At 40.7% G+C, this 18,826-nt stretch overlaps 1 protein-coding gene and 1 long non-coding RNA gene across 46 annotated transcripts in view; one reads left to right on the top strand and one right to left on the bottom strand.

The window, feature by feature from the left end:
• Positions 1-18,559, bottom strand: part of ATG5 (autophagy related 5) — a 183,036-nt gene extending 164,477 nt beyond the window's left edge. For 18 of the 45 annotated variants that reach the window (XR_014064491.1, XR_014064489.1, XR_014064490.1 and 15 more), the window contains exons 1-2: positions 10,304-10,558; positions 3,376-3,539 (exon numbers count right to left, since the gene is read on the bottom strand). Coding sequence is in view for 39 of the 45 variants with exons in the window: in XM_081526903.1 (XP_081383029.1) it covers positions 3,376-3,483 (108 nt within the window). In the remaining 6 variants the exon portion in view is untranslated. Of the gene's footprint in view, positions 1-3,375; positions 3,540-10,052; positions 10,116-10,303; positions 10,559-18,481 lie in introns of those variants that run through there. The other 27 variants (XR_014064494.1, XR_014064493.1, XM_081526933.1 and 24 more) reach the window with 3 other exon arrangements.
• LOC145520474 (uncharacterized) lies at positions 10,274-12,888 on the top strand. The gene is made up of 2 exons (XR_014064495.1): positions 10,274-10,675; positions 11,359-12,888. It is a non-coding gene; the product is annotated as an uncharacterized LOC145520474 (long non-coding RNA).
• Positions 18,560-18,826: the final 267 nt, after the last annotated feature.

The raw sequence follows: 18,826 nt of genomic DNA, 5'->3' as shown, positions 1-18,826 counted from the left end.
CAACACTACAGTTCAAAAGCATCAATTCTTTGGCACTCAGCTTTCTTTATAGTCCAACTCTCACATCAATACATGACTACTGGAAAAACCATAGCCTTGACTAGATGGACCTTTGTTGGCAAAGTAATGTCTCTGCTTTTTAATATGCTGTCTAGGTTGGTCATAACTTTTCTTCCAAGGAGTAAGTGTCTTTTTATTTCATGGCTGCAATCACCATCTGCAGTGGTTTGAGAGCCCAAAAAAATAAAGTCTGCCACTGTTTCCACTGTTTCCCCATCTATTTGCCATGAAGTGATGGGATCGGATGCCATGATCTTTGTTTTCTGAATGTTGAGCTTTAAGCTAACTTTTTCACTCTCCTTTCTCACTTTCAAGAGGCTCTTTAGTTCTTCTTCCCTTTCTGCCATAAGGGTGGTGTCATCTGCATATCTGAGGTTATTGATATTTCTCCCGGCAACCTTGATTCCAGCTTGTGCTTCATTCAGCCCAGCATTTCTCATGATGTACTCTACATAGAAGTTAAATAAGCAGGATGACAATATACAGCCTTGATGTACTCCTTTCCCTATTTGGAACCACTCTGTTGTTCCATGTCCAGTCCTAACTGTTGCTTCCTGACCTACATACAGGTTTCTCAAGAGGCAGGTCAGGTGCTCTGGTATTCCCATCTCTTTTAGAATTTTCCACGGTTTATTGTGAGCCACACAGTCAAAGGCTTTGGCACAGACAATAAAGCAGAAATAGATGTTTTTCTGGAACTCTCTTGCTTTTTCGATGATCCAGCGGATGTTGGCAATTCGATCTCTGCTTCCTCTGCCTTTTCTAAAACCAGCTTGAACATCTGGAAGTTCACGGTTCATGTATTGTTGAAGCCTGGCTTGGAGGATTTTGAGCATTACCTTTTCTAGCGTGTGAGATGAGTGCAATTGTGCAGTAGTTTGAGCATTCTCTGGCATTGCCTTTCTTAGGGATTGGAATGAAAACTGACCTTTTCCAGTCCTGTGGCCACTGCTGAGTTTTCCAAATTTGCTGGCATATTGAGTGCAGCACTTTCAAAGTATCATCTTTTAGGATTTGAAATAGCTCAACTGGAATTCCATCACCTCCACTAGCTTTGTTCATAGTGATGCTTCCTAAGGTCCAGTTGACTTCACATTCCAGGATGTCTGGATCTAGATGAGTGTTCACACCATAACTTTTTCTTTCTTACACTTCAGTATTTATCTGACTCTCTGTGACCCCATGAACTGTAGCCTGCCAGGCTCCTCTGCCCATGGGATTTCCCAGGCAGGAACACTGGAGTGAGTTGCCATTTCCTTCTCCACACTTAAGTATGCATGCATTTAAAGAGAAAAATCTGAATTATGCTGTATGGTTTTTTGTTCAGTTCAGTTCAGTTCTTTGTTTAATATTTATTATATGCCTGTCACCCAATAATCTGCAAAAACATGACCACAATGACTATATAGAGTTTCTTTTGGGTGAAGAATTAGGAAGAATTCAAGAAAAAAAAAAATCAATTAGTATTAAAAAAACAATCTTCTTCCTCCAACAGTTAATCTCATTACTCTACCATTTTTAATTTGATTAGAAACAAAAAACAACTTATCCTCCAGTTCTCACAATGGTCTTTTCATATTTAAACAGATTTATATGTAAGGAAGGAAAAATATTATATTCTTTACTTGTTTTTTTTAAGTACAGAAAATGTGTCAAACATCATATTCTGATTTAAAAGTAAACAGTCTTAAATCATATATCCCTTAGCATTCACTACTTTGACCAACTGGACACACATACACTCCTTCGTGTAAGTACTATTAGAAAGCTGCCCAAGGTTAAAAGTTTCCATTAAAATAGCAAAAGCTAGTCTGGAAACAAACTTAAATGATATCCTAACCCAAACTACAGAGGGAGAAGAGTAAAAATACATCAAACAAATGAAATGTCTCTAAAAATAAACTATGATCACTTTTCATTTTTAACCATGGAAGTTTTTCTAAAGGTGGAAAATTGCTGAGTTTCCAAAGTAAAAATGATTCAAATTTATATAATCAGTTATGATTATCTGAAAAAGTACAAAATACTACCCAATTTCTCTGAAATTATCATTCAGTAAGAAAACCCAGAGAATTTAAACAAACCCCCAACATGGGGGTGGAGAGACTTTCACGCACTGAGTATCTACCATTTGTGTGACATATTCCAGATTCAAGGATGCACAGAGAAAAACGAAACAGTTCCTGTACCCAACAAGTTAGAGGATGAGCCCCTAAAGGAGCTTCCTCCAGCCGTCTGACTATCCCCAGCTGGGGCAGGTAGGGGATGAGTGCTGCCTCGCCAGGGAAGAAAGCCAAGGGCAAGCTCTACTAAAGTGAAACAAGAGACAGTCCAACACCACAGATGTATTTCCACTTCTCCAGATCTTCCTGAGTAAATAATGTTATGTGAGTGTGCATGCTAAGTCGTTTCAGTTGTGTCCGACTCTTTGCAACTCCATGGACTGTAGCCCACCAGGATCCTCTGTCCATGGGATTCTCCAGGCAAGAATACTGGAGTGAGTTGCCATGTCCTTCTTCAGAGGATCTTGCCGACCCAGGAATCAAACCCATGTCTCATGTCTCCTGCATTGGCAGGCAGGTTCTTTACCACTAGTGCCACCTGGGAAGACTGTGTACCTGAGACACAAAGGAAAAACTAAAATGACAGTAACTGAGAATGTCTTTGCCTACTAGGGATTATTTAGTAAAAAGGCAAGATACTATTATCTCTGACTGACAGATGCTTAAGTTTGGATCATATCAGCAATTAGAAAAGAAAAAAAAAAAGCAGACTAAAATCAAAAGATAACTGATACTCTTTTTAGAACAGATAATACACTAACTCAAACCCACAAGCCTACATGCAACAATTTATGTTATTAAACAATGTATTTCATATTATCTATATTAACTCATGAACATATGAAGACACATCCACATTCACATGTTCATTCAGCTATCAAAAAGAATTTAAATAGTTGCTTTGAATACAAAAGAACCAAATCTGAACCTATCATTTTCAAAATAGCGTTCTGTTAAAAAACCACACATAACTTATGATTCCTTATCACATACTATAGATGCGTAAGAAAAAGAAAGTCAAGAAGGTCCCATATCAACATGTCAGCAGTGCTTTTATCCTCTGAGCAGTAGGATTAGAGGTGATTCTTACTTCCTTCTTTCCACACATCAGTGTCTCATAATGTTTTTTCCATAATAAGGACATATTAATTGTATACAAAGAGTTGAAAACCAGCCTCCTGGTTCTTAAGAGCTTTCTTTACAGAAATGGACAAAGTTCCGACATCCCATTTGCCACCACCAGCATACTTACGTAATATGGTTCTGCCTCACGTTCAGTTATCTCATCCTGATACAGGGTGAAGCAAGTTGGAATTCGTCCAAACCACACATCTCGAAGCACATCTTTGTCATCTGTCATTCTTCCAGTGGTGAAAGCAGTACATATAGGCTAAATTATTTTCAGCCAAAGCCAAACTGAAAATAAAATGAAGAGTATTAGTATGATCCTTGTAAGAATAAACAAACCTGCTCCAAAACAAAGATTATAGGAAATCAAGAATGCCATAAAGATTATTCACTTCAAAAAACTACATGATGGGCATTCTTTAGAATGGATGCAAAAATCAGTACTGCTTCTGCTGCTAAGTCGCTTCAGTCGTGTCCGACTCTGTGTGAGCCCATAGACGGCAGCCCACCAGGCTCCCCCGTCGCTGGGATTCTCCAGCAAGAACACTGGAGTGGGTTGCCATTGCCTTCTCCAATGCATGAAAGTGAAAAGTGAAAGTGAAGTCGCTCAGTCATGTCTGACTCTTAGCGACCCCATGGACTGCAGCCTACCAGGCTCCTCCGTCCATGGGATTTTCCAGGCAAGAGTACTGGAGTGGGGTGCCATTGCCTTCTCCGAAAAATCAGTACAAGAAATTCCAAATGTGATGCTATTATTTATTTAAAGAGATCACGGAAGTAACCATTTCAAAATTACATATACAACTAACAAACCACAGTCAAAGTGAAACTATACTTGTAACATTCTCTCAAGCCCCCAAAAAGTATACTGCTTATCTAAAGTGAGCGCTTCACCTATAACTTTTATCTCAGTTTTCTCATCTGTAAAATGGGAATAACAGCACTGACCATGTAAGAGAGATATGAAAATTAAATTCATACATGTAGAATACTTACAATAATGCCTGTAACACAGTACTAGTACTATAAGATGTATCTGTCATCATAATTTATAGAACCAACAAGAGTGTGTCTCAAAAGATGTTTAAAAGTCAAAAACTTCAAGAACTTAGAATAATCAAAAGCATTATCTAGTGTAAACTGGAATTATAAGAGTTAAAGAAAATACAACCAAAAATTATGCACTGAGCATTGCTAGTAACACTCACTATAGAGTCACAGTTTGATGATTTGATACACCCAGCTCTGTGGCAGATGCTGAGGGCTTACACGATGATGATGATGACAATGACAATGGTGGTGATCACTTTTTTAAAACCTCAGGCATGTCTGACTCTGCAACCCCATGGATTGTAACCCACCAGGCTCCTCTGTCCACGGGGATTCTCCAGGCAAGAATACTGGACTAGGGAGCCATTCCCTTCTCCAAAGGATCTTCCAGACCCAGGGATCAGATCTGAGTCTCCTGCATTGCAGGCAGATTCTTTACTGTCTGAGCCACCAGGGAAGCCCCTACAGGCATTGCCCAGAAGGTACTATTTACAAATCTGCTAAACATACCATGCACTTTCATGTCCTTTCCATAGCTGTGCTCATGCTGGTGGTTCCTAACCCTAAAGTAGCCTTCCCCACTTTGTCTTCCAACTTGGGACAGCCTTCAGGATCCTGCTCAAAACAGCCTTTCTTCTATGCATGAAATCAGGCAGAACTTCACTGCACCTTTACTTTCCCTCTACTGCAGCAGGATTTCCAATCTCATATTCTTTCCACCATACCATATTAATTGCCAAACATCCCTTTCAACTCCAAAATGTCCATGGTTATAACTAAATGTTATTTTGTGACTGCTTTCATAAGGGAGGAGGGGAAAAAGTTAAATATTAACAGAACTTACAGCATTCAGGGAAGAATTTTAAAAGATATTGAACTTGAAGAATGGGTAAAATATGGACAGAAGAAAAGAAGACAAAAAATCCAAGCAGGGCAATACAGCATCAGCAAAGGCAGGAAGTGGCAAGAGCAATATATGAGCCAACTTTTTAGGAAACATGTTGGGAACAGTAATAGACAATGAAAGAGCTGACATTGTGACATGTTCTACTACTACACATGATTTTAAGCAAGTCACTTAATTTCACTAAGTCTCAATTTCCCTAACTGTAAAAGTTACCAGAGTTGTTCTAGAAAAAAAAAAAATCTATAAAGTATGTGACATGGTACTGGACACAGTAAGTGCTGAGACATAAAAGCAATTATTATTCCTTTAATGTCAAATTTGTAAATATATAATGTGACTAGATCATGAAGTATACCAAATAGATAACTATAGGTTTTCAATTTTATCCAACAAGCTGTGAGGTTCTATAATGGTGAAATAAAAACAATTATCTGGTATAGTCAGAACTATGGCTTTTCCAGTAGTCATGTACGGATGTGAGAGTTGGACCATAAAAAAGGTTGAGAGCTGAAGAATTGATGCTTTCTAAATGTGGTGCTAGAGAAGACTTGTGAGAGTCCCTTGGACTGCAAGGAGATCAAACCAATCAATCCTAATGGAAATCAACCCTGATTGGAAGGACTGATGCTAAAGCTGAAGCTTCAATACTTTGACCACCTGATGGAAAGAAAAGACCCTGATGCTGGGAAAGATTGAGGGCGAGAGGAGAAGGAAGCGACAGAGGATGAGATGGTTGGATGACATCTCTGACTCAATGGACGCGAGTTTGAGCAAACTCAGGGAAATCGTGAAGGACAGGGAAGCCTGGCATGCTGCAGCTCATGGGGTTGCAAAGAGTAGGACATGACTTAGCAAATGAACAACAACAACAAATCTGGTGGCAGTGCACAAAAGGAGATCTGAGTCAGAGAAAGGAGAGCCCGGAAGCAATGTCAGCAACTAAGGCATATAATAGTGAGTGCCTGACCTAGACTGGTAGCAACGGATTGAAAACAGACAGATAGGAGACTTTTCCAACGAAGAATAGAAGTTGGTAAAAAGACTGGCTGAGGGATAAAGACAAGGACTGAAAAGATTTAAATGTTTATAGCAGGCAACACAGTAAGGTAGTTAAGAGGTTTTGAAATTGGACTGACATGGGTTTCAACCCTGACTTCCTCATATAAGCTGTGAGTCCTTGGACAACAAACCTGACATTTCCAAACCTCATATCTGTAAACTGAAGATAATTCTAATGTCACAGGCTGCTCTGTGTTTAGCACCTAGTAACCAACAACTGGAAAAACGGAATATGTATTTAAACCATGGCCCCTCTGCTTGCATACCCTTTGCCCCTTCTCTTGGCCAATTCTTAATCCTCTTTTAAGAGTGAACCTAACATCAGTTTCTTGGGAAGCCTTCCACTAAGCAAACTACAATCTAATTACTTATTATTTATCTTTATTGTTATAAGGTATAACAATGCACTGCAGTTATATGTATTTTATCTGACTCTTGTCCCTCCCAAAACTGAACTGTGAGTTCCTTGACAGCAGAAACTGAGTCATAAAAACCTTTGTATCCGGGAGGGTAGCAAAATTAGCACATAGTAGGTTCTGGAATTTTTGTTGAACACCAGAAAATATATAAATAATTTATAAAATACATAAACCCCAAAGATACACTAGCTACTTAAGAAACTTCTCCACCTAAATGCTTTCCCAAATTTGTACGATCACACTTTAAATTCAGTGAATTTTATTATTTTAGAAAAATATTTTTCTCTCTCATACATACACAATGATATCAAACCACACATCCAACTTGAAGGCAACATTTTCGAAGAATAGAAATCTCAACCCATGATACAGGCTACTAGAAATAAGCTTCTTTAGGGCGATAACTACTACCTGACTACTGTATTTTCTGCATCTAATTCACAGCTTGGAAAAATGGTAGGTGTGTCCAACCAAAAACACTTAGCAAACAGTATAGTGAGTATGATAAGAATGTAATGCACAATTAATAGTCTCTTTTACGCTACAAACCAAGAACGGCTAAACTACTACCTGAAGCTGTTTTTTGCTGACAAAATCCCCAACTATCCATAAATTACTTAAAATATCAAATACCTACTACTAGTAAATTTGTAAACATCTAAAAATATGCTGGCCGGTCTCCCTTTAAATTCAAAAGCGGGCCCTGAGGACTGCCCAGTGTTCTCGTATTTCCCTAGTACGTTTATTCTTCCACTGTCCCAGATCAACTCTCTTCTCAAATTTTCACATCTCCTTCCTTACTCTCTCTCAGCTAATGACTTGGCTTTTTAACTACTTCCCTCTATTTGGTTACTAAGGATCACCAGTTTTGAACAGGGGTTTTAAGGAACAGCTGCACCCCCATCCTGGGGGATATAGTCTGTAACTCGCCCCAACCTCCAAATGTTGAAGTGTCCTGTGGTCCTTGAACCCTGCCTTTGGAGATCACTCAGGGTGGCACCCCACTCCAGTACTCTTGCCTGGAAAATCCCATGGACGTAGGAACCTGGTAGGCTACAGTCCATGGGGTCGCTAATAGTGGGACATGACTGAGCGACTTCACTTTCACTTTTCACTTTTGTGCATTGGAGAAGGAAATGGCAACCCACTCCAGTGTTCTTGCCTGGAGAATCCCAGGGATGGGAGAGCCTGGTGGGCTGCCGTCTATGGGGTCGCCCAGAGTCGGACACGACTGAATCGACTTAGCAGCAGCAGCAGCAGCAGCAGGGTTTTAAATATCATTTACACATTAACAATTCCCACATTAACATCTTCAACCTAGACGTCTCTTCTGAACTCTAGTTCCACATATACTACTGTATACTGACGTTTCATTTGGAAATTTAGCAAGTGCAAAACTGAAAATGATTTCAGCTCTCTCTCTCCTCTTCCTAGTACTCTGTGGTCTTCCCCAAACCACAAAGTGGTAACTCCATTCTTTAGTTGCTCAGGCCTTAAATCTGGGAGTCAACCATGACCCCTCTTCACAGCTGATCAGCTCTAGCTTAGACACCAGTCTAGAACCTGGCTATTTCTCACCACCTCCACTATTACCACATTGATCCAAGTCACAGTGACCTTTAACCCAGATAAATGGCATAGTCTACCAACAGAGGTCTCAACATTTCTGCAACTTGCTGCAGAGAGAGAACAACGTAATCAGAAAAAAAAAAAAAAAAATTTAAAACACAAGTCAGATGAGTTCACTCCTTTACTCAAAACTCTTGCTGTTTAGTCTCTCAGTCGTATCTGACTCTTTTGCAACCCCATGGACTGTAGGCCTCCAGGCTCCTCTGTCCTTGGAATTCTCCAGGCAACAATACTGGAGCAGGTAGACATTCCCTTGTCCAGGGGATCTTCTAGACCCAGAGATCAACATTGCAGGTGGATTTTTTACCACTGAGTCACCTGGGAAGCCACCCCAAACCAGACCATCTCATTCAAAGTAAAAACTAAAAAGGTTTAAAAAAATAAAAAAGTCTTACCAGGCCCTTATATGACCTGGGGCTTCCCTGGTAGTTCAGTAGGTAAAGAATCTGCCTACAGTTCAGGAGACCTGGGTTCGATTTCTGGGTCAGGAAGATCCCCTGGAGAAGGGAATGGCAACCCACTCCAGTATTCTTGCCTGGAGAATCCCATGGACAGAGGAGCCTGGTGAGCTATAGTTCACGGGGTCGCAAAGAATTGGACACAAGACTGAGCGACTAACATTAACTACCTACTCTGACCTGCTTATCTACTTCTCTCTCCAACTTGCTCTCCCGGTTCAGCCATACTAGCTGATATGCTCCTGCCTCAGGGACTCTGGCTGTTCTCATGGCCTTTTCCACTACATCCACATGGCACCCTTCCTTATTATTACTAGGTTTCTGCTCAAATGTCATCTTCTCTTAGGCCACCACTATCACTTCCTACACATGACACCAGCATGTCCCATTCCCCTTCATTATTTTTTCTCTACAGCACTTTTCACCACTCCACTTCATATATACTTTAATTAATTTTTAAATTTATGTCTCCCCACCCCAAATCTCAAAGTGAACTTCATGATGGCAGCGATTTTTATTGTCTTCTTCAAGGTTTATTGTTTCGTTTATTTTTTGTTCAGTGCCTGGCACATAACTGGCACTTAGTATCTGTTAAATTAATAAAGTGAACCTACACTAGAAGCTTGTACATTATTCTAAAAACTCTTATCCATCTAGTATCATCCTGTTCGTTTTTCCCCAGTTTTAATCAGCATACCATGGTGGATCAAAGAACATGCTCAAATCCAATACAAAATTCTAAAATTTCCCTCAACTGCTACCCTCAGCCCAACATATTTACTTTCAAATTCAAAATTCAATCAACAACTCCCTTTGTGGAAATCACAAAATAATTCAGTTCAGACCCAAGTATACACAGTCACCAAAACTCTGAAATTTATCAAGTAAATTCTAGAAGGCTTTAAAAGTCCAGTGCCGTTTGACAGCCTCTGGGTCCTGATTCTTGATAAAAACATGTTGTGCCTCCACACCCTTCAGAAAAATCTAGAACCAATCCAGTTTCCCTAAGCTCCTCAACTTCAGATGTGACTTGAAAATAATCCAAAGTATAACTAAAGTATATGAAAGTGCTTTGCCAAAGGGAAATTGATTTTTTGGCACTAAATATTATTAAAATGAGACTTAATGAATGCTTTGAGAAGATAAACTGGGGAAAACTCCACCGATTTCGGATAGAATGAACTGCCTATGAAATAACTATGATCTAAATAACTACTCCACGAAAAATGCAGGTCCTGAACTAAACTCTAGAGCCTGCGATGAGACCCCAGTTTCCTACCTTAGAAACGAACGGACGTATTCCCTCCAGAGATAACACAGGCTACACCCTCCAGCCGGCGCTAGGGCTCCGGGGGCGGCGCCTGGGCAACGCCACCTTCCTCGGAGGAACCACCTTCACCCGCCACCACCGCCCGGGGGAGCGCTCCTCTAGCCGCACAAGCCCCTCCTTTTTACCACACCTACCTGGCACTTCCCCAACCCTCTTCCTGCGGGCACTTCCTCACACTGGGGTGACAGACACACACATACCCTACTAGAAGCGCCGGCTTCCCCTCCGGCTTCCTGCACAGGTGAAGACGCTGGGCGGCGGAGAGCGCCCAACACACTATCCCGCCGAGATGCACCAGCCCGGAGTCCCAATGGCCCGCGCAGCCGCAGAAGGCACCTGCGCGGAGGTCGGAGTCGAGCCCTGCTGCACTTCCGCCCTCCGGTAGCCAGCAGAGACGGCCCGCAGCGCCGCGGAGCCCTGGAAGCCCACCGCAAGTCCAGTCACCCTCGGCGCCCGGAGATGACGTCACGAGACCCCACGTGGCCCGCACTCCGCCCTCTGAGTTCGGCCCAACCCTGCACGGAGGCTGGAGCCAGGCTTGAGCATGCGCGGACCGAGCGGTCAAACCCCTGGTTAGTTCACAGATGGTCTCTCCTCGTCTGTGCCTTTTTCAGTCATTGGTGTTTAGGGAGGTTATACAGTTCTGTGAGAGCAGAGACTTTTACAAATACGAAAACGCTGCCTCAGAGCTTGATCGCAGCAGCTCTCTCCTGGCTTCCCACAGTAAAGTTAATAAAACGTTGGTTTTCAAAATGTTTTCGTATCTATTTTCTCATCTTCACTTTGTCAGAGCCACAGCATGAATTAACAGGCATTTAACAATAAAATACCTGAATACTGAAGCCCTCCCAACCATCCAATTGTATATACTTTTGTCTTCCTATTGGTTAAAATAACAAGCAATTAGTAAACTTACTCTTAAAAGCTGTTGGCATTGGATCTATCCATAAGCTTTATCAGACATTTAACGTTATTCTTTTAATTACACATTCCATTCAAAATATTATGCTATGCATACCGAGTAAATGCTACTTTATCGTTCCTGATAATTGGAAAGATTAGGAAAATCCTAGTATTAGCCATAGGATACTTTGTAAAAGAAGAATCTTCTTAGGGGTTGTTGTCTAGTCTAATGATTTATTAGTGGTGAGTCACACCTTATTGATGGGTCATCAAATCAACTTTGTGGGTTCTGACTAGTATTTTTTAAGTGAATAAATTAGAAACTATTGGCACTCTTCACCCATGTATGCAGGTCAAGAAGCGACAGAACTAGATATGGAACAACTGACTGGTTCAAAATTGGGAAAGGAGTGTGACAAGCCTGTATATTGTCACCCAGCTTATTAAACTTCTATGCAGAGTACATCATGTGAAGTGCTGGGCTGGATGAATCACTAACTGGAATCAAGTTTGCCTGGAGAAATATCAATAACCTCAGATATGCAAATGATGCCTCTCTAATGGCAGAAAGTGAAGAGGAATTAAAGGGCCTGTTGATGAAGGTGGAAAACGAGAGTGAAATAGCTGGCTTAAAACTCAACATTCAAAAAACTGAGATCATGACATCTGGTCCAATCACTTTATGGCAAATAGAAGGGGGAAAGTGGAAGCAGTGACAGATTTTGTTTTCTTGGGCTCCCAAATCACTGCGGATGGTGACTGGAGCCATGAAATTAAAAGACACTTGCTCCTTTGGAAGGAAGGAAAACTATGACAAACCTGGAGAGCATATTTAAATGCTGAGACATCGCTTTGCCAACAAAGGTCCACATAGTTAAAGCTATGGTTTTTCCAGTAATCATGTACAGATGTGAGACTTGGACCATAAAGAAGGCTGAGCACCAAAGAATAGATGCTTTCAAATTGTGGTGCTGGAGGACTCTTGAGAGTCCCGTGGACATCAAGGAGATCAAACCAGTCAATCCTAAAGGAAATCAACCCTGAATATTCATTGGAAGGACTGATGCTGAAGCTCCAATGCTGTGGCCACCTGAAGTGAAGAACCAACTCACTGCAAAAGACCCTGATGCTGGGAAAGATTGAAGGCAAAAGGAGAAGGGGACAGCAGAGGATGAGACGGTTAGACAGTATCACCAACTCAATGAACATGAATCCATTTGTTGGGCTTATGAATTTGAGCAAACTCAGGGAGATAGGGAAGGACAGGGCAGCCCAGAGTGCTGCAGTTCATGGAGTCACAGAGTCAGACATGACATCAACTAAACAACAACACATGGTAAGGTAAATATTTTTTCCTGAAATTTTTATCTTAATATGTATGTGGTATACACTGGGTAAGAATGTGAAATACATTTCTTGATATGGGTAGCAGTCAAAAAAATTTGAAAGTCACAGTTCAGTCCACTCCACATAATCAATGCAGAAATCCTCTCTCTGCATCCTCAGCAGACAACCGTTAGCCTCTGAAAAAAAGCTCTTGGGATAAAGTTGCCCTTCCTTCCCAATGGTAGCCAAAACTAAATGGAATTTACTCTGAAATGTATCCAAAAAATTAGGTGGATTAATGGATGCATAGAGGGATGGATAGATGGATAAATATTCGATAATGCAAGGATAGTAAAAAGTTAATGGTAGAATCTATGTAGTAGAATGGTAGCATCTAGTATTTGGGTGCTCACTGTAAAATCCTTTCAACTTCGCTGTTATGCTTGAAATTTTTCCTGGTAAAATGTTGAGGGGGAGAGGAGCAACTGTGTTTGGAGAACCCTAATAGGTGGAGAGTTATTAAACTGAACTGAAATCCAGCTTCTTGTACATTCAAGAATTGACCCTGTTTACTTCCTTCCTCCCCTTGTGCCTCCTCTACTCCACTTACAGCCTACAACATAAATAGATAGCCTTTGTCCTAATAGCATTTCAGTTATGTAAAGGTAGTTCTCATACCTCATAACCCACTCAGTATAAATACTGTCAGTTCTTTCAGCCACTCTTCACATGACGTATTTCCCTTCTAGATAGCTCCAGTTGCTGGACTCTTTCCCATCTCATGATTATGCTCCCTGAGCAAAATTTGGGCGTAAAAGGAATTCTATATTTGTTCTTTGACATTTCCATTTGTTAACATTATGTCTTCCCTCTTGGTCATTGGCCCTGCATCTTTTTAATTTTTTTTCAATGAACATAACTTTTAAGGAGCCCTTTGTGGTTGGCCTTACCATTTCTCCCAAGCTTCAGTGCATTTTGAGTGACTCTCAGGCAGACTTGTGTGAATTTACTTATCAACCTCCATTCACCAAAAGGGAGTACACAAGTCCTCTAAAATTCTGGGTTCAAAGGAGAGACTCACAGAAGTCTGTCAACAATATGATTTATTTTCTTCTCACTATAATAGTTTGCAATTGTAAAGTCTAAGTTTTATTTTTGCACACATTACAACTTGTAGGACTCAAAGTTGTGGGATCACAACTTTCTTTGCTCTAAATTTACTTAAATCTGCCTTCCTGAACTCTAAGGTGTCTCTACTAACCCCATGAACTCTAACATGCCATTACATCCTGACCTCAAGTTCCCATCTACTCTTTCTTCTCCAACCTACTAGTTTTATAAGTTGTTGTTGTTCAGTCACTAAATCGTGTCCAGCTCTTTGCGACCCCAGGAACTGCCATACGCCAGACTTCCTGGTCCTTCACTATCCCCTGGAGTTCACTCAAACTCATGTCTATTGAGTTGATGATGACATCTAACCATCTCATCCTCTGTCAAGTTAGTTAACCCAAATTTGATTCTTCTACTTCAGTTCTAATGCCTCTGATTGCACGCCAACCAATTAACCTGTCTTCCAATTTCCCTCACTATTGGTTTCTTCCTTCTGCTTATAAATATGCTTCAACCATTCTCCCATCCTACTGAAATCCTTCCTTCAACCATCATCTCTTCTTACCTAAACTATTGGGCTAGCCTGCTAACTGGTCTCCATGCTGCCAGTCTTGCTCCGCTTGCCCCAAGAGCCAACTATCTTTGATTTAGATTTCAACCAGAGTAGATTCTCTGAAATGAATTCTTACCATATAACTCAGATGCCTTAGTGGTTCCTTCTGAACAGATTTCTAGTTTCTCAGCATGATCAACAAGGCCCTCTAAGACTGGTTTTTCCCTTTTTTCTAGCCTCATTTCCTAATGTTCCCTTCCAAGCACTTTAAATTACAATGGTGTCAAAGTCTTGCAGCTCTTTGCACTCAGGCTAACGTGTTAGCGTTCCCTCTGTGCCTGCTGCCTAAAATGCTGTCCCCGCCAGACCCATTGTTGGATCCCTTTTCCCACTTCACATAAACCACTCATTGTGCAAGACAGTTCAGGTGATAGAAAGTTTTCTCTGATCCACTCAATCTAGGTTAGGTGCGCTTCATCATTTTCTCAATCTTTTTTTTTTTTTTAATCCCTAATGTCAGCACAATGCCTGGCATTCAATAAATGTGGAGATCAAATAAGCTGAACATGAGCTTTCTTCTATGATTCCCATCACTTTCCCCTTAGGAACTAAATTCTTTCTCATAGCCTAGAGTTTAGGTAGAAAGTGATTTCCTTTATTACTTCGTCAATTTCCAAATTATCAACAAGGAAAGCTGAAAGTGATTGAATACTCTGTTGTTAGTGGAGTGGGAGTCCCACAGTGGCCTGTGAATCAGGGTCTCCATCACTGCTCCCTCCTGCCTTGGTGCCAGTCATGTAGTCTGCTTGCAGAAGGCGCTGTTGCTTCTTCTGTACGGTCTCCAGCTCTGCAGTGTATTCCCAGAACACAATCACATGTCTGTTCTTCCAACCTTTCATCTTTACTCAAGCAATACCCCTCAGCTGAGTCTACAACGGAAACTCCTAGAAAGCAGGGATGAATATGAATCTGCATCTATGAACAGCTGCAAATGAGTCGCACAGGTGGGAACTGGACCACTAATTTGACATCGTGATGTACTCTAACCTGCTTTGGGATACACACTGTGAGGCTATGCATATGCTAGTTTAAGCTTCGTTTCTTGTTGCCCAAACTGAGAATGCCATGCATTGGTGGTGAGGTACCAACACATCAGAAAGACCACACTCCAGAAGCAGCTGTTGCCAAGAACATCTGTCATCCCTCCACTCTCCTGATCCATACCACATGGCTTGCTAATTAGCATAGTGATGTCAGAAACAGGTTTTCATTTTTGGCTTCTCAAAAGTAGGATAAATGTTAGAAATGAGATCTCATTTATGAAATTAGCAATATTTAAGATATGTGGATTGACTAAAACATTTTAAAGATTCTTGCCACTCTTGAAGGAACAAAGTGTGGGAATCCATGAAGCCTGCAGCTTGATCCCTAAGTTTTCTTTTGTCTACTATAGAGATTATAGAATTCAGCCACAGGAAAGATGTTAAAGCTGCCTCAAGATAAGATTTTTCAGAACAAAATACTGAGAGCCCTGTAAAGGGCAGAGAGTTGGGATCTTACATAGCTTATACAGCAGGTTGTATGAACTGTTTTGTTTAATAAGTGTCTGTGGGTGCGCTGGAATCTGATCTAAAACTGACTTTCATTATAATCTCATATCCAGATTATGGGAAATAATTAATCCTCACCAACCTCAATTTCTTTAGTAGCTATGTTTGTCTTTGGAAAAGAACCTAAAGTTATATATGATCAAATTAATCTTGGTCAGTAAGGAAGAGTGGCAGATATCTACTCTGTCCCTGAAAATGTTTCTTTAAAAAAAAAAAAGTTATTTATTTATATGGTCTTAGTTTCAGCACGTGAGATCTAGTTCCCTGACCAGGGATCCAAACCAGGCCCCCTTCATTGGGAGCGTAGTGTCTTAGCCACCAGACCACCAAGGAGGCCCCTAAAATGTTTCTTAAATTATAAAAAAAAAAATGGTAATGGTTTCAAACATTTGGATTTCTGGCTTCTCATGGAATCTGACAGCTCTGGGCCCACATTCCCACCTGACACCTGAGTGCTAGAGTGGAGCTACAGTCGCCCCCTTTCGGGCTGGGAGTAACCTCTCCAGTGGCCCACTGTCCCCATACTATCACTTATTTAGACTCTGGATCACCCACCTAGATGCTGAAGGCAGTGGAGCTTAACACTCCTCTACAAGCGTCTTTCTAAGGCACTGCCTACCTCAGTTGCACATAAATATTCATGTTGAACAAAAGACCAAAACAACCAGGCCAGAACGCATTAGATTGAATAATTTAACACACATTTGATTGTGACTGGGATCATATTTATGGTTCTAAGTTTTTGTTGTTCACTTGCTAAGTTGTGTCCAACTCTTTGTGACCCCATGGACTGCAGCACACCAGGCTTCCCTGTCTTTCACTATTTCCCAGAATTTGCTCAAACTCATGTCCATTGAGTTAGTGATGCTATCTAATTATCTCATCCTCTGCTTCCCTCTTCTCCTTGCTTCAGGATCTTTTTCAATGAGTTGGCTCTACACATCAGGTGGCCAATGTGTTGGAGCTTCAACTTCAGCATCTAAGTTTTTACCTTTAGAAAATTCTAAGGACACATGCTTGGAAATTGGGAAAGTATCATTATACAATATTTGCTCCTATGAGGTGAGAGAACATTTGGAGGATTCAAATATTACTATGAGACTTTCAGAGCTCAACAATCATAGGCAGTCCATTTGTGTCCATTCAGCTGGCATTCTAAAATGAATCCAGGAACTGGGCAGATAGACTCCTTTAACTTTAGTGATAGCTTTTCCTTCACTGTGACAAGTTTTCGTTCAGTCATTTAAACATTTCTTGAGTTCACATAATTAGGTGCTTGGTAAAGTGAAAATAACTATTAAGCAACAGCAAAGGAACCCCTCAAATTTCAATACATGAATTTATTATTATACTTTAAAATCACAATTTGGATCAGTTTTGCTATGACTACCATGTCAACTATTTAGTACCAGATGTAATTCTAACACTGCTGCAGATAAAATGTGGGTTTCTGTTGAAAATATAAGACTATGATTCTGGTTAGTACTCTCTATCTACTTGCCTACACAGATTCTGTAGGAGTGAATAAAAACAACATGCCAAATATTATTTGGAAACATATATACAGTCATAACTAGTATGCATTATGTTTTAATTTTTGGTCCCCCCAATTAACATTATTCTTAAAAAATCTTTGGATTAGATTATGTGATGGTTCCTATATGAATATTTTTCTATGAACAGCCCCTATTAAAAACTGGGGAAAGTCAGTCAAGGCAGTTTTTCAATTTGCGTTTCCAAAAACAGAAAAACAGTCTGGGAAGTGTAAAATTTAAGGGGAAGTCTTAACAAAAACAAAACCAGACTGAACAGCCTGATTCCTGAAACAGAAAAAGAAATCCTTGCAATAACACATTGCTGTCACCAGGTGTCACAATCAACCTGATACAAAGCTCGGAGCTCCCCTACCAGCAAGGCCAGTCAACAGCACCCTGAGTGATGTAATAGGCTTGTTTCCCAATAGGGAACTTCTGGTTATCTCAAGAGATTTTGTGAAATCCTTAAAAAGTTTTCACAACAAAATTATTTTAATAAAAAAAAACACTTTCTAAACTGTCAGTATTGACAAAATTCCTTTAAATCCATTCCCTTTGTTCCTGGATCATAAGCTAGTGCAGTATAGCATAGCTGAGGACGTGCGTGCCTGCCCAGTCGTGTCCGATTCTTTTTAACCCCACAGACTTTTGCCCTCTAGGCTCCTCTGTCCATGGAACTTTCCAGGCAATAATACTGGAGTGGGTTGTCATTTCCTACTCCAAGGGATCAAAACTGCATCGCTTGCATCTCCTGCATTGGCAGGTGGATTCTTTACCACTGTACCACCTGCGAACCTCTATAGCTGAGGACATGCACTCTTAAATCCTGTGTCTGACATTTATTACCTGCGTAGCCCTAGATGAAATTATTTAATAATGGCTACAAAATTCCACAGGGCTAGTGCAAAATGAAAATGAGGGCCCTTCGTTATGAAAACGAATTTCAAGATAGTGACAGCAGGCCCTGTGTCGTACAACAGGTCACACACCCAAGAATTTGACACTTATGTAACTTCTCCAAGCCTCCACTTCTCCATTTTCCTCATGCTTGAATGAGAATAATGGTGGCACCTGCTTCATAGACTTGTTATGAAGATTAGGTAGGATAATGCACATAAAACATTCATCACAGTGCTTGGTACATAGTGAGCTCGCAATAAACAGGAGCTGGTGCTTTTATGTCCATCAGACGCTGTGCCTCCCCTCCTCTGCACCAACCCTTTTTACAATCTGCTGCCAGAATAATCTTCTTTAGCACAGTTCTAATGTGTCACTGCTCTGTTTTTATGAAAACCAAGTCCTCACTGCCTACAGAATAAAATCCAAACCTCTTGGACTAACCTTATCCAGTTTTCAGCTTCATCACCCATCACTTGTCTTGCTCCCTGGTCTCTCTCTGACCTCTGCCTCACGTTCTGTGACTTTCCTGACCCTGTTCCTTCTCCTGGAAACGCCCTCTCCCCCAGACTATAAGGAAAACACAGGAATCACAGTCACAATTCTGCTTCTGTCTTAGAACTGCTTACTATGTTGTCTGGGAAACAGAATATTACTTAGAAATTAAGCAAGAATGCAAGACAAGGTGAAAAGAATAGTTAAGGGGAAAAAAATGTCTTAAAAGTTTAGAATTAGAAGTCATGACTGCAGTGGCACTTTTTAAAGCATTTTGTTTCATAGTTTATTAAT

This window comes from Giraffa tippelskirchi, chromosome 9 (assembly GCF_054371585.1).
Source record: "Giraffa tippelskirchi isolate mGirTip1 chromosome 9, T2T-mGirTip1v1.2.pri, whole genome shotgun sequence".
In the NCBI taxonomy this organism is placed as follows: Eukaryota; Metazoa; Chordata; class Mammalia; order Artiodactyla; family Giraffidae; genus Giraffa; species Giraffa tippelskirchi.
The sequence above is the reverse complement of the archived record's forward strand: the minus strand, read 5'-3'. Positions and strand labels throughout refer to the sequence as shown.